At 25.7% G+C, this 22,264-nt stretch overlaps 2 protein-coding genes across 10 annotated transcripts in view; one reads left to right on the top strand and one right to left on the bottom strand.

The window, feature by feature from the left end:
* Positions 1–22,264, bottom strand: part of LOC127283992 (putative ankyrin repeat protein RF_0381) — a 316,254-nt gene that overhangs the window by 26,943 nt on the left and 267,047 nt on the right. The window lies entirely within an intron of this gene.
* LOC127283988 (ATP-binding cassette subfamily C member 4-like) lies at positions 281–12,976 on the top strand. Its single transcript, XM_051309215.1, has 11 exons — positions 281–495; positions 3,188–3,277; positions 3,935–4,183; positions 4,718–4,976; positions 6,779–6,953; positions 7,129–7,285; positions 7,705–7,907; positions 8,179–9,478; positions 9,600–9,814; positions 11,401–12,479; positions 12,575–12,976. Exons 2-11 carry the CDS (start codon positions 3,201–3,203, stop codon positions 12,686–12,688), a joined length of 3,828 nt encoding a protein of 1,275 aa, XP_051165172.1. The 5' UTR covers positions 281–495; positions 3,188–3,200; the 3' UTR covers positions 12,689–12,976.

Genomic DNA, 22,264 nt, shown 5'->3' with positions numbered 1-22,264 from the left:
CTACGCGAGGAAGGTACACTAAAAACAAACGCTCCTGAGTTCACGTTCCTCTTTCTGATCCCGCCCATCTCTTCCCCCCTCACTCCTTACCGCGCCGCGTCACTACTTAGTCCTCTCTTCAGAAGTCCTCTCTTGGGAGACTCCAGTGTATTGAAAATTTGCAATTTTGCGTCAATTTATTACAGTGCATTACGTTGTTTAAGGAAAGTTACGTAAAAAACCATACACCTGTAAGCAACTTCACAACCCTGATTTGGCCTCGTACATCATGTGTTGTTTTTCGTTTATTTACACTTTTTTCCAAACGAAAATAATATACAAAATAATATTAAAAATTGAGAAATGATAAAAATATTACAAGAAAATAAAAATGAAATACACTGCCGCACGATAAAATGACTTCCAGTACATAAAATTAGAGATTGAATGTACTAAATATTCATATAAATGAAAAATTCTTGAAAATTGTTTATAAACATTCTTTAAAATACGTAGGTATGTAAATTGTATTTTTAAAATATATATAATAAATTATATTAAACTGCACGTATAAAAATTGCCAAAAAACTTAAAAAATTTTTTTTCAAATTGACTTTGGCGGGAAATTCAAATTTTAAAAATGTTCCAATTTTGAAATTTCTTAAAATGATTTACGTAAGATACGTACATATTTGCAATAACAGTATTGTTTAACTATAATCGGTGATACCAACTTAAATAAAAATTAGTTAACTTTGTTTAAATGGTTGTAATTTTAAATATTACCTTTTTTTATTGCAATTGTTATCAGCATTTTATCACTAAAACCAGGTGTCAAAATACTGGAGTGTGTATTATATAAAGAATTTGGAATTGTAAATGAAGACACAGACTTTTTATATTGCTTTGAGTTAAGATAAATAAAATTTCGTACAATTAACATTTTTAATAAAAAAAAAAAGTGAAATTATTTGAAATCATATAATTTACACCTAGAGTATTTTTATTAAAAAAATTTAATTTAACAGTGTAATAAATAATTAAATATTTTTCTTCATATTAAACAATAGTTATTAAAAAAAAAAAAATTTGAAAGCAAAGTGACTCATTTTTTTTTACTTATATCGAATTTTTTCACGTAAAAAAAGAAGTTGACATAAACCGCCTTTTTTCCTCAAATGACAAAAGTTACACATATACTTTTGGAGCTTATTTTATCAAGATATAAACGATAAAAGGATTATTTTAATAATGTCTACAGTGTTTTATTATCTGTTAAAAATTGTTGCAAATTAAAATCACACAATTATTTCTTAAATTGTCGTTAATACCTGTGAAAATAACTGAGAAAGTTAATAATTGTCATTGTAAGTGAAAGAAAATTATAAATAATCTTTAATAATTAATTTAGAAAAATTATGAAAATTTTTTTTTTATAATTTAAATTCAAAAATTATTTTTTTCATCTATACACGGAAAAAAATCTTTATCTGGAACAGCTTTATATGTTTCTCTAGAATAGAAAAAACTTTCACTGTTTTAGTGAAACATATCGCTGTTCCAGTGAAACTTATCACTGTTTCAGTAATAGATTTTTTTTCCGTGTAGAATTTAAAATAAAAGTTTAAATCAATATTATCATTTTTAATATCTTAATTGTTTATTTAATTATTTTTTTTAAATTATTTAACGCGAATTGAATTTTTTTACATTTTAATATTAATTTAATGTGTTATTTTGTTAATTGTCACGCAACCTGAAAAAACGGACCTTAGAAGCAAAAAAATTATAGATTATGTTTATGACAGTTTTACTTGAATTAAAAAGTTTATTTTTGTTTTTGTAAAACTACAAACAGTTTTTATTGAATTATTTTGGTTGTAATGAAGAACCAAATATCATTAATTTGCATTACGAGTTCAACGTCTTTATGTATTTTCACTTAAAAATTTCAAAACATAACCTATAATTTTTTGCTTTTAAGGTCCCATTCTTCAGATAGTGTCATAATTGTTGAAAAGAAAAGAAAATGTTTACAATTTAATAAATTTAAACAGTCTTCTCTTTGTGTCAAAAAAAAATATTTTTTTCTCCTCAAAATAAAAAAGAATTTAAAAGAAAATATGATAAATATTTTTTGTTTGTAAAAAATGGAAAATTAATTTTAAAAAAATAAAATTTGTGTTATTAACATATTATTTCAGTAAATTTTAATATGTGCCCAGATAGCACGTAAGCTTGCAGCAACCTTGCGCGCAATATTGCCAACCTTGCACGGCAAGCTTGCGGCAAGTTTGCATGCTAAGCTAACCGAAAGATTGCAGTGTAAAATTACTGCAAGATTGCGGTGTAAGGTTACTGCAAGATTGCACAATAAGATTATCGCAAGATTGCTCAGTAAGCTTGCACGGTTAGCTTGTAGCAAAGTTGGTGCAAGGTTTCCAAATAACCTTACTTTGAACCTAAAAATTTTTTTTTAATTTTTCGTCTAATTTATATATTTTTATTATATAAATTTTATTATATAAATTAAACGAAACATTTTTTTTTTTAAATTTTTTTAGTTTCAAAGTAAGGTCTTTTGGAAATCTTGCACCAACCTTGCTACAAGCTTACCGTGCAAGCTTACTGAGTAACCTTACACCGCAATCTTGCAGTAAACTTACCATGCAAGCTTGGGTCAGGTGGGACATTTGAAGCTTGCAGTAAGCTTGTGGCAAGTTTGCCGTGCAAGGTTGGCAATATTGCGCGGCAAGCTTGTCGCAAGGTTGCTGCAAGCTTACATGCTATCTGGGTGAAAATAAAAAAATTATGAAATAAAAATTCCTTTTTTTTTAATTTAATAATTTATAATATGAGTAATTACTTACATTGATAATTAACTGCAAAATTATTATCTATAATAATATTAATAGATATAATAATATTAAATATTAAAAAAAATAAAGTTTATACAGGTAAGTAATTTTTTTTCCACAATAATATAAGTTCTATTTTGCTACAATGTTTAAAATTAGATAAAAATTATATTTTTACACAAAATAAATTGTCAACTTTTTTGATTTCTCATTTCGCTTAAGCTATCGTTACTGAAATCATTCAACCTTGATGGAGTGTAAAGTAGTTCTCATAAATAAATATTTCGTACTTTACCACTTTACTGAAATGATTATAAATTATCAACAACAAAAAAACTTTTTTTTTTCAGCACTTTCGTGAGCATGGACTGTAAGAAAAATCAAGAACAAAAAAAAAATCCTTTGGAAAATGGCAATGTTTTTGCTTTTTTGTGCTTTTCGTAAGTGAGGTTTTAATATATTATATTTATTAATCTATAAAAAACGGTTTTAAATTATTAAATTACTATATTCGTTTTTCAATTTTATTATTTTTTCTTAATTTTAAAAATCAGTTTTATTATTTATTATTAAAAATCTCTATATATAATTACAAATTATAATATTTTATAACTTTAACATTTCTTTAAAAAGTGACTCTTCGTTTTTAATACATTACATCGAGAGAAATGTTTTATTTGAACCAAATATAATATATTTGAGTTAAATAAACGTATATTTGTCTCACAGCCTACTAGCCTATTTATTTGGTGTAAATAAATTTTTTTATTTAAATCGAATAAAAATTTATTCGAATCAAATAAATATTTATTAGAATCTGAGACAAATATAACATTTCTCTGTGTGTACTATAAATAGAAATATAAAAAAAATCATTAATTCGAATTCTGTGTTTTTTAAATTTTATAATCTCAAAAATTAAAAACAATAAATTGTAAAATGAAATTGAATCATATTTTCATAATTTTATCAATAGATATAAAATATCGTTTTTATGTACAAAAAAAAATATATTCTTTTGTTCCAAAAGATATTGAATAAAAAATAACTTTCATTTATGTATTATCATTTCAATAAAATTTTACGTTTCTTTATAGATGGATATTTAAGATATTTCGCACGGGTTATAAAAAAGAATTAGAATTGAACGATATCTACAATTGCTTAGACGAGGACAATAGTCAAACTTTGGGAAATTTAATATACAAAGTTTGGAAAGCGGAGAATGAGAAATACAATTCAAAAAATATACATAATTGCAGTTTAACAAAAGTTTTGGCAAAATGTTTTTGGAAGAAAATAATCTTGATAGGTATGTGGCAAGCATTTGACGCCCTTATTCTCAGGTGAGTTCTCTTTATATTTTTTCATATTTTAATATTTCCATAGTGAACTTGAAAAAAATAAATAAATTTTTTTTACAAAACTTATGAAATTTTTATTTTTAATTCTCTTTTGAGTTAAATATACACGGAAAAAAAGGAAAAATATCAAAATTAGTAACCACAGCTAAATTTTTTGCTATGACAACGAAAAAGTTTGCTATGATAAACAATCAGTCTTAATTTTTAAAAATTTACTGTCACAGCAAACTTTTTTGATCCTACAGCAAATTTGTTTGCTATCCCTATATTAGCTAACATAATTTGATGTAACAGCAAATAATTTGCTGCGCCACAGCAAATTTTTTCTTTGCGTGTAAAATTAATTCTAAGGCAGTTATCAATAATAATTAATTAAGAGGCTGTACTTAATTTTTTGTTTAATTATGTATTAATTTATTAATCATTAAAAATTTTTCCCCTGCTAGTAAAATATTTGACAAAGAAAATTATTTTTCAATTATTGAAAATCAAAACTAAAAATAAAATTAATTTCAGAATTCTTCAAGTTCTATTATTTGCAAAGGTATTAAATTACTTCAATAGTAAAAGTCATATGTCGACAACGGAAGCTTTTTACTGGGCTTCCGGCTTTGCTTTGACATTAATTGTATGTGTATTTGTCTATCAACTTTCAATACAAGCAACGACACATGTAGAATTAAAATTAAGAGTCTCGTGTTCATCTCTTGTCTATAGAAAATGTTTAAAATTGTCGAAAGCATACACGGAAAATCAAGAAACAACAGTAGGTCAGGTAAGACGCTAAAAAAAAGAATATTTGACAAAAAAAAAAAATTTCGTTTTATCGACAGTAGAAGAGGGTGGTATTTATTTTACCAATAAACAGAAAGAGTACTCTAATACATTGACAATAATTTCAGACATATATGAGAATCTTTGGATAACAAAGAATTTTCCGATACGGCAGAATTTAAACTTATTAACAGTTGGTTAATATTAAACCTCCATGAAGTTGGCGTCGACGCTCAGCGCCGAAATTTGTTTTTCACAGGACCAAAAATGTAAAATTATTTTTAAAAATAATTTTTGGTTCAAATAATGCCTTCAGAAATACTTTTCAAAGTATTATTTTGACCCAAAACCTTTTTAAAAATGAGATTTCATACTTTTGGTCCCATGAAAAATAATTTTCGACGCTGAGCATCGGCGCCAACTTCATGGAGGTAATATTAATTCAAGCGAATATTTCAAAACATTTCAAAATTTTATTTCTTCGAATTATTATTTTGCAGAATTTTCATTAAATCAATTTTCTATATATTACAGAATTTTTATATATATAACCGAAAATTCACTTCACAGAATTTTTATTTATTCGACTTTTTATTTACTCCAATTTTCATTGCATAGAATTTTCTTTTAGATGAATTTTTATTTTGTTCAAATTATTATTTGATAGAATTTCCATATAACTGATTTTTCATACTACAAAATTTACACTTAACCGAAAAATCATTTAACAAAATTTCTAATTAATAGAATTTTCATTTGTCCGAAATTGCAAATGTCCGAACAAACAATCGCGCCGAAATCGATTGTTTGTTCGGTCATTTGAAATTTCGGACAAATGAAAATTTCATCAATTATAAATTCTGTCAAATGATTTTTCGATTAAGTACAAACTCTGTAGTATGAAAAATCGGTTATATGGAAATTCTATTATCTATAAAAATTCTATGTAGGGGTCACGAGTACAGTGACCGACACCCTCCACATACTTTCAACTTTAAATGACATTTTATCGGAATTTATTAAAGATTTAGTTATAAAATAAATTTCAAATAAAAGATTTGGGTTAAAATTTATACTACATAAGTTTAAAATCAAAAAACACTTTGATAAGAGTTTATAATATTAATTTAAAAATGTATGGTTTGAAAACAGTGAAAAAAAAATATTTAAACTACTATTTAAGTAACATGATATTTATTAATATTATCACAAATTTTATTATTCAGATTTAATGTACAAAAAAAAATTACTTTTAAAATATAATTATTTAACAATTTCTTCATATTTATAAAATTTGTAATTAATAAAGCAAATTTTTTGAGGTTAGTTTTCTAGAAAGTAAAATATTGATGAAAATATAAACTTATAAAATTTTCTGTCAGCTGTATCAATTTCTAAATATTGTATATTAATTAATTTACTAGTGATATTTCATTCAATATTATTATTTTTATAGTTATTATCGTTTTTAATAGCAGGTGTCGTTCACTGCAACTTTTACCCTAAAGAAAATTGGTTTAATAAAAATTCTGCAAAATAATAATTCGAACAAATAAAATTCGGCTCAATGAAAATTATGTCAAATGAAATTCATATTAAATGAAAATTCTAACAATTAATTTTTAGAATTTTAAATTTTCGAGATAAACTCTCGAGAATAGCAGGAGAATTAATTGATTAAAATAAATTCAATTATTATTTATTAATTTATTGAAAAATTGTAAAAATTAAATAAAAAACCGTCTAATTATTATTTTTACTTTAATTTTACTGTATAAATCAAATAAACAAAAATGATTTTAGATAATCAACATTTTTAGCAATGATATTAATAATTTTGAAGCTGGATTATTTGGCTTTCATTATATATGGATTGCACCGATACAATTGATAATCATAACAATAATTATTTATCAAGAGATGTGCTTCTATAGTTTTTTGGGAACATTTATTATTTTCTCACTTATTCCACTACAAGGTAATAAAAAAATGACATAAAATTTTATATATTAAAAAAAAAAATCGAAAAAGTATCATTTAATTTTCTTTTTTTTTTAATTATTATTAAAATTTGCGTACGTGGAAAATGAAGAAAAAATATAATGTCGAGAAATGAAATTACAGAAATTACAAAAGAAAAAAAATAATTACAGCCTACATTGGAAAGTCGATAAAAATTTTGACAAATAAAGTTTCATTAAGAACGGACAAGAGACTTTCGTTATTGGATGAAATAATTGGTGGGGTAAAAGTAATTAAAATGTATGCCTGGGAGAAACCATTTTCGCGACTTGTGGATAAAGCAAGAAAGTAAGATTTTTAAGACACATATATATTTCATACCATATTCATTAAATTCCCAAATAATAATAATAAAACTAGTATTTAATTTATTACATATTTGTTATTAATTACAATTTTTAATTATGAAAAAAATTTTATTATTTAATTAATTTTCAAACTCTCTAAATCTGAATTAGTAAAAATGTTTACTAATTTGAATTAGTGACTTACTTTTTGCTTCTGAATTAGTTAAATTTTACTAATTGTTAGTAAAAGTTACTAATAATTAGTAAAATTTTACTAATTCAGAAGCAAGAAGTGAGTCACTAATTCAAATTAGTAAACATTTTTACTAATTCAGATTTAGAGAGTATTAATTATTTAATTAATATAAAGTTTTGTTAATTAGTATTTTGTAGAATTAACGAACATAATAATTGTTACAGAAAAGAAGTTAACATTATCAGAAAAATAGCATTTTGTAATGCTTTCACAATGGCTTGGGACAATTGTGTCTCTCAATTTTGTGTCTTTGTTATTATCTTTTTTTACGTTTTATTTGAAAATAAAATCACAGCGGAACAGATCTACACAATAATAGCATTTTATAATATTGTAAGGACTTCTGTATTTGTCCTCATGTCACATGGTAACTTTTTTCAATAATAATAATTATAATAATAATAATAATAATAATAATAATAATAATAATAATAATAATAATAATAATAATAATATATGTAACACGCTTTGAAGAAAGGGACCTAAGAAGCAAACCAATTTTAGGTTATTTTTATTTTAATTTATACGTCTCAAAATTTGAAAAATAATTATTTAAAATGCAACATCACTTAACTAATAAATAATAATAACAAATATTTGTTAGAAATAAATTTTAAAAATAATATAAAATATTTAAGGTGTGCAACGTTTAGCAAAAAATCTCGTGACAATTAATCGTATCGAGGAGTTTATGCGTCGCGATGAAGTAATAAATCAATTAATAGATATCAAAAATATTGAGAAGCAATCACATGAAAATATTGCAGTGAAAATAGAGAAAACATCAGCAAAATGGTCTCAACAGATGAAGAGAGACACACTTCATAATGTAAATTTTATCGCTGAACGTGGAACACTTTCTGCAATTATAGGACAAGTGGGCTCTGGTAAAAGTAGTTTACTTCATCTTATTGTTAATGAACTTCCCTCAATAAGTGGCACTATTCAAGTGTCTGGAAAAATTGTCTATGCAAGTCAAGAGCCATGGATATTTGCATCTTCGATAAGGCAAAATATTATTTTTGGACTTTCAATGAATAAAAAACGTTATCAGGAAGTGATTCGTGTTTGTCAATTGGAGGAGGATTTTGTTAAATTTCCATTTGGTGACAAGACACTTATTGGTGATAGAGGAACAACATTGAGTGGAGGACAAAAAGCAAGAATTAATTTAGCACGAGCAATTTATGTGGATGCTGATATTTATCTTTTGGATGATCCATTGTCGGCTGTTGATTCTCATGTGGGTAAAAAGATATTTGAAAATTGTATTTGTGGATTTTTAAGGAATAAAACAAGAATTTTGGTGACACATCAGCTACAATATCTAAAAGACGTTGATCGAATTTTTATTTTAAACAACGGTATTATCCAAATAAATGGAACATTCAATGATTTACAAGCATCAAATTTAGATTTATTAAAAATATTACCGTTTATAAATGACAATGAGAATGTGAAATTTGAAATGATTGATAAAGAAGAACATCGTCCATTGTCATGGAAAGATTCTGTGGAGGATTTACAGGAAGAAATTCCAGAACATCGAATTGTTGGCAGAACATCGGGAAGAGTTTATTTTTATTATTTTAAAGCTGTTGGAAGTGTTTGGATTATTTTTCTAGCTCTATTTCTTGGTATTTTTTGTCAAATCGTCACTACCTATGGAGATATTTTTCTCGCTAATTGGATTAATCGTGAGGATCATAGAAGAAGTAACAGTGACATTTCAACGAATAATGATGATAATATGTCGAGTTTACAAATGTATGGTTTATTAATAATTGCGTCAATGGCTCTGACGAATGCATTTTTCCTCATTTTGTGCGAGATGTGCATGAGATCATCAGGCAATTTGCATTCATCAATGTTTTACAGTCTCATGCGTACAACAATGTCCTTCTTTCAAGAGAATCCATCCGGAAGAATTTTGAATCGGTAATTTTATATTTCTTTTCAAATCTACTTTTTTAATTTTATTTATTCTTCAAAGGTAATTTTATAAACATAAATTAGAATAATTGTTTAATTATATAATTTTAATCAAATTCTATAATAGATTCTCGAAAGACATTAGAGCAGTTGACAAAGATCTGTTACAAGTTCTACAGGATGTATCTCAAAGTATTTTACTCTTAGTGGCAATTGTACTTATCACAAGTATTATAAATCCATGGCTACTGGTACCGACATCAATAGTTGCTGTTATTTTTTATTTTCTAAGAATCATCTACATAAGAACAAATCGCAGCTTAAAACGTTTGGAAGCAATAAGTGAGTAGCGATAAATTTGATAAAAACTTGAATATACACGTTTGTTAAAATTTCCAAATTGTATTTGGATTTAATCCAGAGAGATTAATTTGAAAATGATAGGCATTAGCCCAGACTAAAGGATAAATCCGAAATCAGTGCGGAATTTATATGTTATCAATTGGCAATTAATGTGCAACAATCTGAATTTATTTCGAACAAAGAACTTAATCAGAAATAAGTCCAGAACAATCCGGAATTTTTATATTTAGACAATCCGCAAACATTACGCAACAATCTGATTTTAGTTTTATCAAAGAACGTAATCCAAAATTAGTCCGCAATAATCAGAAATCTTTGTGGAAAAAATTCGGTATTAGTCTGAATAAATCCGGATTTAGTAAGTCAAAAATATTAATCCAAAGTCTGTGATTATTTATTCCAGACTGTTGCGTACTAAATAAAGATTTTGTACTCCTTTCGGATTCAGATTTTTGTGTGAACTGACAGCTGATTTTGAAAATATTAATTCTGTACTATTCCAGAGCCATTTTGGATTAAGTTTTTGATTGAACTAAATTCGGATTGTTGAAAACTGATTTCATAGACATTTCGAACTGATCTCAGAGTTCGATTCATACAATACAATCATCAGGATCCAGTCTACTCAAAAATGAGTCTGGAATAATTTGATACTTTGCATGTATAAGAAATCACCAAAATTAGTTTGGTTAAGTCTAAAATTAGTCTGATTTGTGTGACTAGTAAATCTGAAAGTAGTTTGGTCTAATCCAAAATCTGTTTGATTATACACAACTAGTGATGCCAAATCAAATTTAAGTAATCAATAAACCCGTAATCTGCATTCACTAGTTGGATTTGATCATACAGACTTCGGATTAAACTGAACTAATTGCAGATTCACTAGTATTAATCGGACTGCTTTGCACTAATTTAAAATTAGTTTGAAATATATCCGAAATTTTAACAAGAGATCTTTAGTTTAAATACTTTTCAAAAATCAATTCTTGTAATCAACAATTTTAGTTTTTTTAGCTTTTCATTATTTTTTTTCTTAGAACCTACAATTAGTCTCAGAGCGAACCTATGATTATTCATAAAATTTCCTGTTATTTTTAAAATTCGATAAAACACAAAAGTCTCCTAAACAAGTTACAAGTCAATACCATAGAATTGTTTAATATTTTTAACATTTTTTAGAGTTGGTATTTGCATTTAGTATTATAAAATCATAAATTCAGAACAAAATGAAAATTACGATGTAACCTCTCATTTATTTCAACAAAAACATTTCAGCAAAGTTTGAAACAAATGCTTCCAACTTCTGTTTGTCTTATGTGAAAATAGTCCGAGTTTGTCTCAACAGAATTCGATTTCTGCGGTTTGGGATTGAAAAGGGTCAAACTAAATAAATATCAAAGCAAATAAAAGCAACTATGAACAATTTAATTCAACGTTTTTTCAATACCACACTGTTATAATAACCTAAATATTAACTAATACTGATGACTCATAAATACACCTATAGAAAACACTTATCAATTATTCCCAATTCATATCTAAATAAAATAAATTTCTCTGTGCAGATCGATCGCCAATTTACAATCACATTAGCGCCACTCTCAAAGGACTAATAACAATTAGAGCATTTAGAGCAGAGCAAAAGCTAATCGATGAATTCGACAACTATCAAGATCTACATACTTCGCCGTGGTATCTTTTTTTCTCGAGTATAACATGTTTCACCATTTACTTACAATTCATTTGCTCGCTCTACATAATTATCATTGTCTTCGCATTTGTCACCGTCAAAGAAAACGTACCCGTGGGAAATGCAGGTCTGGTAATAACCCAATGTGTCTTACTTGCCAGTATGCTTCAATGGGGTTTGAAGCAAACAACAGAAATAGAAACATTAATGACGTCAGTCGAAAGAATTATGGAGTACAGTGATTTAGAGCAAGAGGCATCGTTGGAAACAAAAACTGAGAGTAAACCACCTATTAATTGGCCACAGGATGGTAGAGTGGAATTTAAAAATGTTTCATTAAGTTATCATCCATCGGGTGCGCCAGTTTTGAGAAATATTAATTTTCAAGTGGCTTCAAGAGAGAAAATTGGTATTGTAGGTAGAACGGGAGCTGGAAAGAGTTCCCTGACAAGTGCACTTTTTCGCTTATCATATTTAACGGGAGAAATTTATATTGATGGTATTGCTACAAGTGATTTGGGTCTGCACGATGTTAGATCAAACATTAGCATTATTCCACAGGAGCCATTACTTTTTACCGGTACTCTTAGAAGTAATTTGGATCCCTTTGAAAATTATTCTGATGATGAACTTTGGCAGGCTTTGGATGAAGTGGAACTTAAGGAATTTATCAAAAGTTCGAATGCTGGACTTGATGCTAAGGTTTCAGATGGAGGGGCTAATTATAGTATTGGTCAACGACAACTTCTTTGTTTGGCACGTGCCATTGTGAGAAAGAAAAAAATTCTTATCCTCGATGAAGCTACTGCAAATGTGGATTTTCAGACTGATGAACTTATACAAAAAACCGTTAGGAGACGATTTAAGGATTGTACTGTATTTATTATTGCTCATAGATTGAATACTGTTATGGACTGTGATAAATTCATTGTTATGGATTCTGGACTTATGGTCGTGAGTTGGAATATTTTTTTAACGGATTATTATTTAAGGGTTTTGAATTTTTAAGAGTACGAAAAGTTTTACATATGGATGAAATCTTTTTCTAGGAATTTGGTCATCCTTGGGAACTTTTGAAGAAGAGAGGATACTTGTACGAAATGGTACAACAAACTGGACCTGACATGGCTCAAGTTCTTATGAAAATGACAAAAAATGTATAGTATTGTAAATCTGCAATTTTTTCTTTGAATGGAATTGTATTTCCGAAGTATTTTTTAGGGCTAAACACAAATCTCGAGTCAAAATTTTCATACGTTTTTGAGAAAAGGGGGTGTGGAAACCACAAAAAATTCGTTTTTTTATTTTTAGAGCAGCAGTAACAAATGTAATTACTATGTTCATAAATTTAATTAATAAGTCAATAATATCAATTTTTTTATGAAATTATAAACACTGTGATAAACATCTTGTTAAAATTGAAATTTAATAAACAAATATTTCAAAAGAGATTATAATAATTATTCATAAACAAAAAAAATAAAGATTCATAAAATTAATGATAAATTTTCAAATTAATTTTATGTATAGAATTCATTTTTATACCTATTAAAAAGTTTGCGTTTACACTCTCATTTAATAATTTCTATGGGTCAGTGATCTTACTTCCCATTATCATGATATCCCCGTATATAGAAAAACAGTGGCGCATGCTCTAAAAAATTTCTAGGCTGAAAATAGTGCGTTTACCTATAAAATTAAATGGATGAACTCTGAGAAAAGAGAGAAAGAAAAAGAAATCTTTTCTTCTTCTCCTGGGAGTTCTCGTTTTGATATTAAAGGCAAAAGGTTCACAGGCAATTTTAAAATAAATTTACTTTGCTCTTGACTTGAGTTAAATTCAAATACAAGTGCAATGAAATTTTTATATTGAAATCCATTACTGGGAGTTGAATGATTTCAAATTACGTGTAACTTCGCAAAAAAAAAAAAAAAAAAAAAAAAAAAAAAAAAAGAAAGAAATTAATTTCTAATGAATAAAAGTAAAAAGATTAAAAAAAAATTAATTATGCTAAAAAAGGCTATTTTTGTGAAGTTTTTTGGCAAGTTTTTAATTATAAATATTGATATATAAGGTGTTGCACTTAATAGACACACTCTAGAAGTATATAAAAAAATGGTTTCATTTTTTTGATTTTTTACTTATAAAAATGATGGTTGAAAAAAAGTCAACAAAAGGGGTCTGCGCTATTGATAAAATCTTTGAACTGTCAAGTCAGAAACAAAAAAATCAAACGGCATTAGATTTAGGGGACGAATGATTATGTTCTAAAAATCATTAGTTAGAATTTAACATTTAACATATTAGGCATTTTAAAGAATTTTTATTGGGTAGAATTTATCTGGTAGAATACTTCAGAATTTTTACTTAACCAAAAAATCATTTAACAGAATTTCTTATTGGTAGAATTTTTATTTGTCCAAAGTTGATAATAACCAAACAATCGACAGAAAGATTTCGGCGCGATTTTTAAAATCAACCAATCAAAAATTATCCATAAATTTGTGATTGGTTGATTTTAAAAACCGCGCCGAGAAAACTTGCATGGCAAGCTTGCTGCAACCTTCTGTGCTGATTGGCAAGGTTATTTGGCAACCTTGCACCAATCTTGCGACAAGCTTACCGTGCAAGCTTACGGAGCAATCTTGCGATAATCTTACTGTGCAATCTTGCAGTAACCTTTCACTGCGATCTTTCGGCAAGCTTACCATGCAAGCTAGGGTTAGGTGGGACATTTGAAGCTTGCGGCAAACTTGCCATGCAAGGTTGGTAATATTGCGCGGCAAGCTTGCCACAAGGTTGCTGCAAGCTTACGTGCTATCTGGGTTAGCTAATTAGCGGACCATCATTCTCGAGTAGCAAATTATTCAAAAAAAGGATAGTTAGAGTGCTTCGATCTTTATAAAATTTTTGTAAGATATTTTCTACAAATGTAAACTTTGAAAAAATAAAATAAAAAAAAAAATTGATTTTTTTGGAAATTCTAAATGTAGTAAGACCCCTTAAGATTTTTCATTCTATTTTATAATGCCGGTGGTTTTGTTCTAAGTCAAGGCAATAATATACAAAGAAATAAATATCAAGATTTCTATGCGCGCAAAATCTTGATATTTTTTTCTATTTCAATTGGGCAAAGATATTGAATCATAGATAGTGAAAAATAGATATACAGAAGTAATAATCTGCGTAGGATCAAAGACAATTTGCATTTCTCAATGACCTTGAAAAAGTTTTCCGTTTTCTTTCTTTTTAACTGGCTTTTCAATTTTTTTTTCTTTTTTTTCATATATTTATATTTTACATAGACTTTGTTATTAGAAACTTCATTAAAAGGACTTGTATTTTCATAGACGCAAAAGGGTAATTAAGAGAGAAATAAATACATGTTTTTATAAATATGAATAAATAAAAATAACAATGATACAATTTGACTGGAAAAATGATATAAATTTTTTTTCTAAATTACACGTCATAGTATAATATTTTTAAAAAAGTAATAAAAAATTTTTTTTTTCTTTTTTCGGATATATATATATATACTATTTCTCTCGCATGTCCACACAAGTGCGCCCAGTACTTATGCAGAGTTAAAATAAATGTAAAGAGACAGTTCAATTTCGTTACGGATTTCCATGAATTTTATTGATGCGTATTTTTAGTTCTCATGAATATGTAACCGTGGAAGGGAAGAAAAAAAATCTGTCATTCTTTTTTTTTCCCCGCGCATTTTTAAGCCATGAATTGAGAAAGTCGAAAGGCCGTTAAAGAAAAGTTCGATTGAAAAGTAAATAAATTTTTGTTTTAATATTAAAATATTAAATAAATATGTAATACATTTTTTTCCAAGAGAAAAAATTTGATCCATATATTTATTTTTTTCTATATTTATAACAAGAAAACTCTTTTTTTTAGAGAAATAAGATTGAAATATTAATAAATATAATTTTTCAAAGTTAAAAACAATTAACTATAAAATTTCTAATTTCGGAGAAAAACGAAATAATTTTTTTTTGTATTATTATTCCGAAAAACTAATTGTTTTAGAAAAAAAAAAAAATTCTATAGTTACCTAAAAGAAATATTTATGACTTAGAAAAATTGCTTTTTGAACTTATAGATAAATTTTAAATTCAAATTTTTATAATATTTATGAAAAATTTATCTAGTCAATTATTGTTTGAAAAATAATAATGTACAAAAATTATTAAATGATAATTATATTTAAGAGAATAGTAAACATTAACTTTGTTATTATAATTCGTGTAAATAAAAACAATAATTGTCTCGCTGTTTAATTTCTGCTAAAATTTGATATTAAAGTTTTAAAAAAATTGTAACAATAACAACCTTAATTAATCCTATATATGTAATTATGATAATTTTAAGTCAAATTACACCAATTAAAACATGATTATTATTTACATCATTATTGGAGCGTAAAATAGCAGATGTGACTCTCATTGTAAATGATTGAACATGTTATAAATTAACTATTGAGATTATCCTAATTAATTAATAAAATTTGTCTCTCGTTTATTAAAATTATTGATTGACTCCCGTATATGCGGAATTAATGAAGATATAATATTACTGTAAAAGTTTCCTTTAACTTTTTACTATACATTAATTTTTATTTATTTTACATTCAGAAAAAAGATTTCTTTGACAAATTTTTCTTTGATATAAAGAAAATTTATTTGTTTCAAACAAATTATCTTTGATTAAAAAAAAAAATTATCTTCATTTCAAAAAAATTGTTTATTTAATTCAAATAAATATTTCTTTTACAGTATATCAATGTTAGAATTTTTTTAATTTAATACACAAAATTTTTTTATTCAAAGAAATTTTCTTTCAAAATAAGAAGTTTTTTTGTTTTTAAGAAAATTTTATTTTAAATGAAAGAAAAAACGTCAAAAAATTGGTCTATTTAAATCAAAGAAATCTTTTCTCTCGGTGTACACGGTTTTTGGAGTCTCGTACCCTGCTAAATGCAGGGAGAATAATAAATAAATAAATAAACAAATAAATAAATATCTCCGATTTTTTTGAAATTTTTTTTCTTTTAGTACTAATTGAGACTAGATTCCATGAATTTTTTCAAATTTTTTTAGCAAGCCGTTTTCGAGTTACAAAATTTTGAAAATTGGAAAATTTTAATGACTTTTAATTTTTGAATGCTCATAACTTCCTGAAAAAAGCATCAATTTTAAAAGTCTTTTTTTCAAAATGCTTGTTTTTAAACGTACTTTTCTAAAAAATCGTTTTTTTTAAAACGATATTACTATCAAATTTTTGAGTTTTAATGATAAAAAGTAATTTTTCTCATTTGACGTACTGATCGATTTTTTCAAAATTTTTTCAAAAAAAAACTATTTCTTTTTACGAAACTTTTAAGCCTAGCCCGATAATGAGAAAACAATTTTTACAATATTTTTGAAATTTTTCAAAAATTTTTGAATTTTGAATTTTTTAAAAATAATTTTGTTTTTTTTTATGCTACGTACTTTTATGTATTTTGATGCGCTGATTACGAAAATCATGGTCACAATACCCAAAAATTTTGATTTTTATGGTAAAAACCATAAAAAAAGTCCCAAAATGTATGGTTTTTTTCGTTTATTATGTAGAATATGCAAAATTAAAAAAAATGCATCAGATATAAAAAATGTATTTTAATAAGATCTATAACTTTCGTTTGAACCAACAAAATTTAACCATAAATTTTGGGTCTTTTGTGGTTTTCACCATAAAAATCAAATTTTTGGGTATTGTCACCATGATTTTCGTAATCAGCGACTCAAAATACATAAAAGTACGTAGTATAAAAAAAAACCAAAAATATTTTTTAAAAATTCAAAAATTTTTGAAAAATTTCAAAAATATTGTAAAAATTGTTTTCACATTATCGGGCTAGGCTTAAAAGTTTCGTAAAAAGAAATAGTTTTTTTTTTTTAAATTTTGAAAAAAATCGATCAGTACGTCAAATGAGAAAAATGACTTTTTATCATTAAAACTCAAAAATTTGATAGTAATATCGTTTAAAAAAAAATTTCGATTTTTTTTCAAAGTATGTTTAAAAACACACATTTTGAAAAAAAAGACTTTTAAAATTGATGCATTTTTAAGGAGGTTATGAGCATTCAAAAATTAAAAGTCATGAAAATTCACTAATTTTAAAAATTCCATAACTCGAAAATGGCTTGCTAAAAAAATTTGAAAAAATTCATGGAAGCCAGTCTCAATTAGTACTAAAAGGAAAAAAAAAAATCTCAAAAATTCGGAGATGCAATTGCAGATGGACTTACACTTTTTTCGAAATGAATTTAGAAATAAGAGCGGAAAAAAATTAATAAATAAGGTGCCGGGAGGAACAACTCGCCGAGCGCTCAGCTGGATGCTCTAAAGCCAGTCACACGACCCAAAATATTCGAAAAAATTGAAATCCGAAATTTTGACATTAAATGCAAAAAACTGACAAATTTTTTTCACGAATTTCATTAAATTTTTAAACTTAAATCGTCGTATCCTTGACAAATTTTAATAAAATCACTTGTCATTTTGTATTCACACTTATTAGGGTACATACACTGTAAAAAGAATTTTAGGTATCAAAATAGAACCAATTAACAATTTAGTACCTAAAGTCGGTATTAAATTAATACCTTTCTTTTTACAGTGTAGAAGACGACAGGATAATAAAAAATTATTTATTTTTCAATAATAATTCATTATAAATAGTGAACGGTCGGTAATTGCGTTTTCTAACCTTTGACAAAAAAAAATCTGTGGGAAACTTTAAAATTAAAAAAACTTCCAGTGAGACATTTGTTTATCATAATATAAGGAAGTTTTCTGTAAATTTTCAAATCGATTCATTTATAAGTTTAGTAAATATAAGTATTTTTCCAAAAAGCGGCGACGCGCTAACGAGACGCCACGCGGAGCGAATCATTAATATTATATTAATTAATTTTTTAATTGATTAGGGTCAACCGGGGTAAATCCGAACGCTTTTAGTAAGTTTCAACAATAACATAAGTTTTTTCTTTAAAACAAAATACTTCCGGTATTCTGGTGCATGAAGTTGTTACTTTACTTGCATAGAACAATTTTATGGGGTAGCAAAAATTTTTGATAAATTACAATCGCAGGAAACTTAGCGTTCGTATTTACCTCGATACTTTGCAACTTTCCTAAAATACCGGGGTAAATACGAACGCCACTGTATTTCAGAAAAATCTTAGGGAAAATAAATTTAAAGTATTGCATTTGTTAAACTTATATAAAAACTCAAAAAAAAATACGATAATAAACCTATTATGTAATAATGCATCATATATAAATACAAAAATCAAACAGGTTAAAAATTAAAATGCATTACACAATTAAAACCTTCAATAACTTTATCAAATCATAACGGATTTTTGCAAAACTTGGTACAGAAAGTATTTTGGAGTGATTGAATGTAAATACAAAAATAAAAGTCAAATTTTTTAAATTCAAAATGGCGGACTTTCCTAAAACTTATTTTTAAAAATGATCAAATTTGCTAACCCTGAAACCCCCCGAGTAACAATTTTCGAGCGAATCCAATGAATTTTTTAATTCTCGTCCGCCATTTTGAATTTTGAAAAACTGACTTCAAATTGGTAATTAGCGACCCCAAAAACCATAGAATACCAAATTTTATTAAGATCCTGAAAAACTTTTTTCAATAAACCATTTGGCAAAAAAATTGAAACACTCCTTCGAGAAAACAGAGATTAAGTTTCTGCTTATTAATTACTAACGAGGATACGTATAGAAAGAAAAACTTTTTTCTATGTACTTTTATAATGTTAAAATAATAGTGTAATGAAATAAAAACAATTTTGTGTGGCTCTGATGTAAAAAAAAATTATTGAAAATACCGTTCGGATTTACCCCGGTTTTCCAATTTTCCTGGGTAAATACGAACGGTCTGATATTATTAATAAAATTTTACAGAAGGCAAAAATGAAAAATAGTTTCTGTTCTAGTATTCATAACAAACAATTATAAATAATAAAATAAATTTTTAGCTTCTTTTTCTTCAAATACGGGACAAAATACTGAAAGAGTGTCATCTTTGATTTTCAATCTTTTTTGCAATACTCGTTATCTTTGTTTATGCTGTTGCTAATTAACAAACGAAAAATGGGATAATACTTAGAATCTCTTGAAGGGGATCTGAGGTAAAAATTCTCATATCAAACTTATTTTTAAAATTTTTAATTAAGCTGAAATAATTAGCGTTCGGATTTACCCCGGCTGACCCTATATAGGTAATAATTATATATTAAATATAATAATAATAATAATAATTTAATAGGTAAATGATGTTAATATTCTTGGTTGGCCTAATGGCTTATATATATATATATATATATATTTATTCTACACGTATGACGCGTTTCGACACAGTATATTGTGTCCTCTTCAGATCATATAATGAAATTAATTATTAATTAATAATTAATTTCTTGAATAATTTCATTATATGATCTGAGGAGGACACAGTATACTGTATCGAAACGCGTTATATGTGAAGAATAAATAATAGTATATTATGCACCAAGGGTGGGAGCACTGAGTTTATTGATACGAGCACAATGTTTTCGAACAAGACGAAGCACGTGCCAAACAAGAATATTAAATTATATAGCTTTGTCAAATTATAATATAATAATAATTGTTATTTACATATATATAATTATTATAATTTTAATATTATATATAAAATTATAACTTATATAATATATAATTTAATTATTGCATTCAATTCTATAATAATTATAGGTATATATAGAATAATTCGATAATTTTAATTATTTTTTTATCAATAGCTCTTTTAATATGAACCACAGGATTTAATTATAATTTAAAAGCGCGGAAATAAGAAAATATCTTCACTTTTTTTATTTACAAATATCTCAGTTGAATAGAAATTAATTAAGGAACTGGCGAAGCAGAAAAAATACCAACAATCATCTTATAATTACATATCTTCTTGAAGGTTGTTTACGGACGATGATGGAGAGGCCCTAACATAACCTCAAAAATGAAGAAGGCGGTTTTTAATGTAAAAAAAAATTTAATAAAAATTAATTTCAAACAATTTTAAAAGAATCAAGATAGACAATTTTTGGAAAAAATTATGTTGACTTAAAACATTTTATTAAATAATAATTTTTTTTAACATTTTATTTAAATAATAATTTTTTTAACATTTTATTTAAATAATAATTTTTTTAACATTTTGACTTTTTTCTTTCAGCTTAAACAAAAATTGCAATTTTCATCCAATTTTTATATAAACAATAGCGTATTTTATTCAGTGAAAGATTCACTACAATCGTAAACATTTTTCAATTGTTTAAAGTATGTCGTTAAAAAATTAGTTAATAATTAAAATTTATAGGTTGTTTATATAATTTTTTAACAACATACTTTTAACGATCGAAAAAAGTTTACGATTCTAGAGAATGTTTTACTGAATAATATAAAATAAAATTTAAAAATTTTATAAAGTTTATAAACAGTTTATAAAAATTGGATAAAAATTGCGTTTTTTGTCTAAGCTGAAAGAAAAAAATAAAAATCTTTTTAAAAATACATAATAAACAAAATAACAAATAAAAATAATTTTTTCCGAAAAGTGTATAATTAGATCTTCTATAATTCTAGAAACTTTTTTTTTTTTAATTTTAACGACTAGCGCCTCCGACGGTCTTTGGCCGTCTCCGTTGCTTCTATTCTTTGTCCATTCAATTTAATTTTTAATTTATGTTTCATAATTTATTACAATTATTTTAATAAATATTTAATAATATTGTTAACAAAATGCAAAAAGGCATGTAATTATAGAGAAAGTTTCAAACAGAAAAATAATAATCTATTATATTTGTAGTCTGAAAATGATAATAATTGTTTAATAATTTTTTTAAAAAACTAAAAACACTTTTTTATTCAAGGTAATATTATTTTCATAATAATTTAATTTATTTCAATGTTATGTTATGTTATGTTCGTTTCTGATTCATGACAGCTGCAAATATTTACAACAAATAAATGCTTTGCAAGTGTATATTTATTGCATTTAAGTAAGTTATGCAAAATATATATGTGGAACAATAATTTAAGGTGATTTTCATAAAATGAATATTGATTTAGATGCTGTGGAAAGCAAAGTTCATTTTTTCTTACATTCGATTTTTTCGACCATCGAGATATTTCGATACATTTTCATGTGGTTTGCATGCACTGTCTTTTTTAAGAAAGGATATGATAAATTTATTTTGTCCCCCAAACTAAAATCAGCAGTAAGTGTAAAATTTAAAGAAAAAAATTAAATTTTTTTTTAATTGTATTATGTAACGCGCTCTAATAAACTAAAAAATTATGGGTTATTTTTATGATAGTTTGGAATGAAACTTCACAAAGAGGATCAAGTCTTAATATACGCAAATAATTGATGCTTCATCACATCAAAAATATTAAAGAAAAATTGATTTTGATTTTACATTATTAAAAAGAAACATTTGATTAAAGGAAAAACTATCACAAACATAACCTCTATAATTTTTTTTACATAATTAAAAAAGAAACCTTAGGTCACTTTTCTTCAAAAAAAGTTTCATGTATCACCTCAGGGAATTTTAAATTCAAAATTCAATTATATAAATTTAAATAGCATAATATGTGACGCGTCACGAAG

Source organism: Leptopilina boulardi, unplaced genomic scaffold (genome assembly GCF_019393585.1).
Source record: "Leptopilina boulardi isolate dan_hultmark-lab unplaced genomic scaffold, ZJU_Lbou_2.1 LbouV2_316, whole genome shotgun sequence".
NCBI lineage: Eukaryota > Metazoa > Arthropoda > Insecta > Hymenoptera > Figitidae > Leptopilina > Leptopilina boulardi.
This window is presented reverse-complemented; position numbering and strand designations above follow the sequence as displayed.